The following is a 6,144-nucleotide window of genomic DNA, read 5'->3' as shown; positions in this document are numbered from 1 at the left end:
TGGTAGAACTGGTTTACCGTAGTGGTAGAACTGGTTTACCGTAGTGGTAGAACTGGTCCTCAGGCTGAGCACCAGTGGAGAAGTACACGGCCTGGGACATGGCCTGGGTGGCCATCATTCTGAGGAGCCTGTTCACCAGCGGGTCCTCGGGGTCCACGGCTCGGTCCAGAGAGTCGGCCAAGGCCTTGTTGGTCCTGCAGGAGCAGAGTCAGAACATCCATCAAACTCCTCCCTTGCTGCTGGTCTCCACCTCCAGCCAGGCGGTGAGCCGGCAGACGGGTGGGGAGCGGACCAGAACCCACCTGGTGTCGATGGAGAACCCCCTGGCCCGGGCCGTGTCCACCAGCTGGCCGAACAGCTCCTGGCGTGGCGGCGGGTGACGCCTCAGCAGGGCCTGGTAGGGGAAGGCCTCCTGGATCTTGCGCGCCACCCAGTGGTTGGCGTAGATCATGCACTCCGCCACGGTCTCATGGACCTCCAGGGGCTGGCGAGGAACCAGCGCCGTGATGTTCTTGTCCTGGTCCAGCTGGGCTCGGACCTGTGGAGGAGGAGCGAGCAACGTGTGAATCACCAGGACAGAACCGGATCGTTCTTCTTCTGCTGGAGAAAAACGTTCAAAATGAAGGTTGACCTTCTGCTACTGGGTTCAAACCAGAATCCTTTCGGGTCGATGCTTCACCAGAGGTCCTCAACGTGGAGGTACGTTTCTGATTCATATAGTTTTTGTTTATTGTTTTTGAAATTCAAAGTTATGTCTTTAAACACCGATTATCTGCGAGGGTGGAAACACAGAGCGACAGATGCACCGCCACCCGGTGGTGTCACTCGGTATTACAACTCAATAAATAAAACGATGTGATCACAAATCATTTGATCAGTTTGTTGCACGTTGGATTCATGTTGCTGTGTGTTTTGAGTTAAAAACAAAGTAAATATATGAACTGTATTGTCGGTACCTCCACCCCCTCCAGCTCCAGCGCTCCTCCTCGGTCCCTCTGAGCCCGCAGGTGTCTGGCGATGTGCGTCAGCGTCTCCAGCGCCTGGAGGAGCTCGCTCAGCTTGGCGTCCCGCTCCTCCGGGTCGAGCCGGGCCAGCTCAGGAACCTGGGCCTCCTCCCCGTTCAGCAGCGCCTGGGCCAGCTCGTAGTGCAGCTGGTAGGAGGAGCGGATCAGGGTCCGGCCGAACCACACCTTGGTGACGGCCAGGCTCTGAGCGTCCAGCTCCCACATGACGCTCATGGCGTACCTGGAAACCAGAGGACGGCGTTGGGACTGACGGAGGCGGCGGTGAGCAGAGGAGCAGAGAGAACCGACCTGTCGACCCCGCCCAGCAGGGAGCAAAGGTCAGCGCTGAGGGCGGCAGGCAGCATGTCGTAGCGGCGGTCCGCCAGGTAGTAGGTGGTGGATCTGAGAGGGAAACACGAACAGAGTAAAAAAGTATTTGTTAAAAAGTCTGAGTACTGAGTGACTGATTATAAATAATTTAATATTTAAAAATTACGTCATCAGATTACAAAGTGGAAATTTTGKTATTTTAAGGATCAAAATGAATTYATATAAATAAATAAATAWTTTTCAAATCAATCTCTTTAAATAAAAAACTGAAACTTCAACAGAACTCCAGCAGTTTGTCTGAGTGACCGCTGCGTTACATTAGCTGCTGCTAGCTAACCTAGCTCCGCCGGTTCCGGACTCCTACCTGGACCGGGCCTCCAGGTCGGTGAGCGATCCCTCCCTGACGAAGTGCGTGACGTCGGCGATGTGGACGCCCAGCTCCAGGAGCTTCCCGCCGGCCAGGCGCCGCAGCGACAGCGCGTCGTCCACGTCCTCGCAGCCCCGCGGGTCGATGCTGAACACCAGGTGGGTCTGCCTCAGGTCCCGGCGCGCCGCCGCCTCGGCCGGATCCGCCGCCCACGGTTTCTCCGGGGAATTCAGCGGCATCTCCCTGAGCTGCCACACCACAGGGAGACATCCCGCTCAGATCGATGGCGCCCGGCCAGCAGCTGACCGCCGGTTCCGATCTCCACCTGGGCTTCGGAGAACGGCGGCACGTGGATGCAGTTCTCCATCAGGACCGTCTGGACCTCCGTCTCCAGCTCCCCGGCCCGGCCCAGAACCCGCACGCTGTGTCCGTTGGGGTAGAGCGACGTGCTGGGCCACGAGTCGATCCGAACCACCACCCTGTGGTCCTGCAGGGGAACCGAACCGGACCGGCTGATTTCAGAACCCAAATCCCAACTTTTACACCGGAGCTTCCTTCCTGTTTACACAACCAGCTTTAATCACTGATGGTTTCTTTTCCTGACTGGGCTGACATGACCTTTGACCTTTAGTCTATACAGTCTGGGATGTAGCTGAACCTGCTGGAGGTCCACTCAGCTTAAATTAGGATTAAATATCTAGAGTGAAACCAGAAGTAAATCTGGATTTAATCCAGAATAAAACTAGGATTAAAACCATAAATTAACGACGTCTGAACCAGTTTAAACCAGTTTAAACCAGTTTAAACCAGAATAAACTGGAGTAAAACTAGAATTAAATACTAGATAAACCATAACAACTCAGATTAAAACTGGATTTAAACATCAACTGAACCAGAACTAAACTCAATAATCAAATTGATGATATCAGAATGAAACCAGGATTAGACTAGGATTAAAACTCAGTAACCAAACAAGAATAATCCCAGGTTTAATCCCAGGTTTAAAACTGGTATCACCACCAAAACTAAACCAGAATAAAAGGTTTTGTCGCCATGGTAACAGGCATAACGAGCAGATGTTTTCTGGTTCTGTAAGCGGACCGGACCTGCAGCGCGTCGGCCTGCTGGGTGCTGATCCGGACCTTGGGGATCCGGCGGTCCCAGGGGACGGCCAGGACGCGCTGGGCGGCCCGGCTCTGGGCCTGCGCCGCGTCCCGGGGGGGAAAGGTCACCACGTAGTCCCTCCAGTTCCTCTGCAGGATCCCCACAACGCGACCTGCCGGGGTCAGAGGTCAGAACCCGCACAGACCCACACGGCCGGCCCGGCAGAACCCCCCACCACCTGTCGGCATGGGCTTGGTCTCGTCGTCGTCGCCGCTCCGCTCGTCCGCCGGCCCGTCGCTCAGAGCCGTGACCTTCCCTCGCCACTCGGCCTTCGGCAGCAGCTCCACCGCCACCAGGTCGCCGTGCACGGCCCGGTTCCGGCTCTTAGAACCCGCCACCAGCACGCCGGCGCTCAGGTCTGAGGCAGGAGGAGAGGAGGAGTGACCTCAGAGCTTCACCTGGAGGGACWCACCTGACCTCAGCGACCTTCACCTGGGCTCTTGGAGGACAAACCGTCGCTGGTGACGAAGGCTTCGTTCTGAGCGCGGTGTTTGCTCACGTTCAGGGTTCCCTGCAGGACAAACGGTCCAATCAGGAGCTCCATCAGCACATCCTGGACCAGAATACCTGCAGGCCCAGACCTGGACGAAGCGTCCGGACTTGATCCCGGCCTCCAGAACCGGAGCAGGTAAATGTTCTGGGAACTCCCTCTGTGAGCCGTCGGCCTCCTTCTCCTGCAGCGCCTGGCGGACGGATCCGTACAGATCCTGGGCGGCCTGCAGCGCCGGCCAGAAGCTCTGCAGGTACTCCTGGAAATTAAGAACGTGGAGGTGAGCGTCGCACCTGGGTGGTTGCTACGGCGACAGGAGACACCCCCACCTGGACGCCGATGACGTAGACTCCGGAGTTGAGGCTGCTGAACCGGGACACGGCGTCCAGGTCCTCAGTGATCATCACCAGGTTCATCATCCCAGCCAGGTGGTTGTAGTACCACACAGCGGCGGCGTACACACACCTACACACACACACACACACACACACACACACACACACATCATTAGCAGTAGCTAACGCCACTGGCTGGAGCCAGCTCTAATAGCTGGAGCTATCACCATTACCTGAAGCTAACGCCGTTATGTAGAGCTAACTATATTAGCTAGAGCTAACACCATTAGCAGAAGCTAACATTAGCTCATCGTGGATCCCTTTAAGTTGGACTTAAACCTTTTATTCTGTAATCCTAMACTGTGTTTACAGTAAACTCTGACCTGAACAGGTTGCTGGTTCTGGGGTCACCTGGGGGTCACCTGGGRGGACTCACCTGGTCTGCCATTTCTCCTGGCTCTCTCCTTTCTCTCGGGGGCAGTAGGAGAACTCCTGGAACTCGTTGGCAAACAGGACGCAGTCATGCCGCGGGTCTTTCAGCAGGTTCCTCAGACGGTTGTAGAACCTGCAGAGGAGCAGAACTCTGGCATGTTTCAGGTTCTTCTAGTAAAAAATAACWGATTTTAGACAAAAAAAAAACTCCATCAACAAGCTACAGCTCCCCCTGGTGGACMCTGGAAAATGACATCTGGCACACATTTTTTCCTTCCACTCAACTTTCTAGGAAAATATTCTTGGACACTGAACTCAGATTCTATTTGCCGATTGAGAGGGAGACATTCTGGGTGAATCTGCGGCYGGAGGAGGTCAAAGGTCACCGCTGCGCGCTGTTCTGGACCTGCAGCTCCCTCACCTAACGGCACATTAATGATGCAGCATTTCCCTCCACCAAGTCAGCAGAAACCAGAACCGAACCGCAGTGGAAGTGCGGGTCAGGCAGGGTTCCTTATTAACGGCGGGTCACAGCTGAGTCAGCAGAACCGGGTCTAATGAGGCCGACCCGGCAGAGTTCTGCAGGGATAGAAAAGGTGATCCAGGAGCAGCGMGGCTGCTGAGTCAGCGGGAGTTATGGAGGTTTGGGCTGGTTCTGGTTCGGTTCTCCTACCTGCGGCCCTTGCTGTGCAGAGCTTGACAAGCCGTCTGCGTGAACACGACCCCCTGCAGCTCCACCAGCTCCAGAACCTCCAGGTAGTTCAGCACCACCTCGGCGTCCGGAACCACGTAGTGGGTCAGGTCTCCGGACAGAACTTTACCATCTGGGTCAGAAAAAAAACATCACAGATCTAAAATAAACTGGAGAAAATAATGAAAAATCGATGTGGATCAGAGGAAACCCTCGTTGGTTGGTGGTTCTGGACTCTGACGGGCTGCCTGTATGTGAAAGGTTCTGCAGGTTCTGATTGGTTCTGTGGGTCCGGGTCATGGTGTAATNGATACAAATTTTTGACTTTATAAACATTTCCAAGTTTTTCTAGAAATTTTCTGAGATTAACCTAAAACATGTTCTATAAAAGTTTTGCCTTTTCATGAATGACTTGTTTTTGCTTTTATGTTTTTTTTTTTTTAAAGTTTTTTTCTTGCAGTTTTTTGACTTTAGAATAATTTCTGTGTTTTCGGGGTAAATGTACCCTAACCCTTTGTCTCTTTGGGCCCTAAAACGCCGTCGTTCTCTGGATGTTCTGGCCGTGTCAGTGCAGTTTGAACTGCTTTGATTGTCGGCCATGACAGTTCAGGTGAGCTGGAGGGGCGGGGCTTAGCGCAGGTGTGTTTATATTAAAGGAAAAACAATTTTGGTTTTGAAAAGCGGTTCTGTTTGGTGCCGACATGAAGAAGCTGCAATAATTCTAAAAATTAGGCCAAATTTTAAAAAAATATTAAAGTTTCTGCAGTGATCAGAAACTTCTTCACTCAGGTTGTTTTTTTTTATTATTTTTAAATCCTTTGAGCCACTGCAGCTGCTCCGTGTTTCAGCAAAGTGTTGACCTTCAGCTGACCTTCAGCTGACCTTCAGGCTGCTAATGAAGCGATGCTCTGATTGTGGCGCAGTAGAAACTCCATCTTTAAGTCTTTTTGTCAACATAATGAAATAAAAACATTTTTTTTTATTTTCATAGTTTTTCTGTTTGGTCAGTTTTTCTAAAGGGGATTAAAACTGAGGAAATAAAGTAGATGAATAATTTTATTTTTAGTAAGTCTGTTATTTATGTATGAAAGCTTCCTGGGGTCAAAGGTCAAAGCTGTTGCTATATTTACATGCTAACACCTGCAGACTCGGGTTTCTGCATGTCGCTGGCGGCTGTTCGTACCAAGACGCCGCCGCTCTCGCTCGCTGCTTCGTTTYCTGCTTGTCTCGTCTGTTTTGGACTTTCTGCAGATGGAAAGTCTCTGCAGCTCATTTTGTTCTGCAGCTTTTCAGAGTCCAAGGACAAACAGAGAAACGGTTTCCAGCAGGAA

The 6,144-nt window shown here is 52.4% G+C and overlaps 1 protein-coding gene across 1 annotated transcript in view; it reads right to left on the bottom strand.

Annotated features, from left to right (window-relative positions):
* The window catches only part of dis3l (DIS3 like exosome 3'-5' exoribonuclease), a 27,001-nt gene extending 22,019 nt beyond the window's left edge, over positions 1–4,982 (bottom strand). The window contains exons 1-13 of the mRNA XM_017303485.1: positions 4,796–4,982; positions 4,127–4,255; positions 3,685–3,820; positions 3,447–3,614; positions 3,298–3,376; positions 3,044–3,223; positions 2,808–2,977; positions 2,027–2,188; positions 1,699–1,949; positions 1,314–1,406; positions 957–1,245; positions 303–538; positions 40–194 (exon numbers count right to left, since the gene is read on the bottom strand). Coding sequence (XP_017158974.1) covers positions 40–194; positions 303–538; positions 957–1,245; positions 1,314–1,406; positions 1,699–1,949; positions 2,027–2,188; positions 2,808–2,977; positions 3,044–3,223; positions 3,298–3,376; positions 3,447–3,614; positions 3,685–3,774 — 1,873 coding nt within the window. The 5' untranslated portion in view covers positions 3,775–3,820; positions 4,127–4,255; positions 4,796–4,982. The remainder of the gene's footprint in view (positions 1–39; positions 195–302; positions 539–956; positions 1,246–1,313; positions 1,407–1,698; positions 1,950–2,026; positions 2,189–2,807; positions 2,978–3,043; positions 3,224–3,297; positions 3,377–3,446; positions 3,615–3,684; positions 3,821–4,126; positions 4,256–4,795) is intronic.
* Between the last annotated feature and the right edge of the window lie 1,162 nt (positions 4,983–6,144).

Source organism: Poecilia reticulata, unplaced genomic scaffold, assembly GCF_000633615.1.
Source record: "Poecilia reticulata strain Guanapo unplaced genomic scaffold, Guppy_female_1.0+MT scaffold_300, whole genome shotgun sequence".
In the NCBI taxonomy this organism is placed as follows: domain Eukaryota; kingdom Metazoa; phylum Chordata; class Actinopteri; order Cyprinodontiformes; family Poeciliidae; genus Poecilia; species Poecilia reticulata.
Note: the sequence above shows the minus strand (reverse complement) of the source record. Positions and strands in the feature narration are given on the sequence as shown.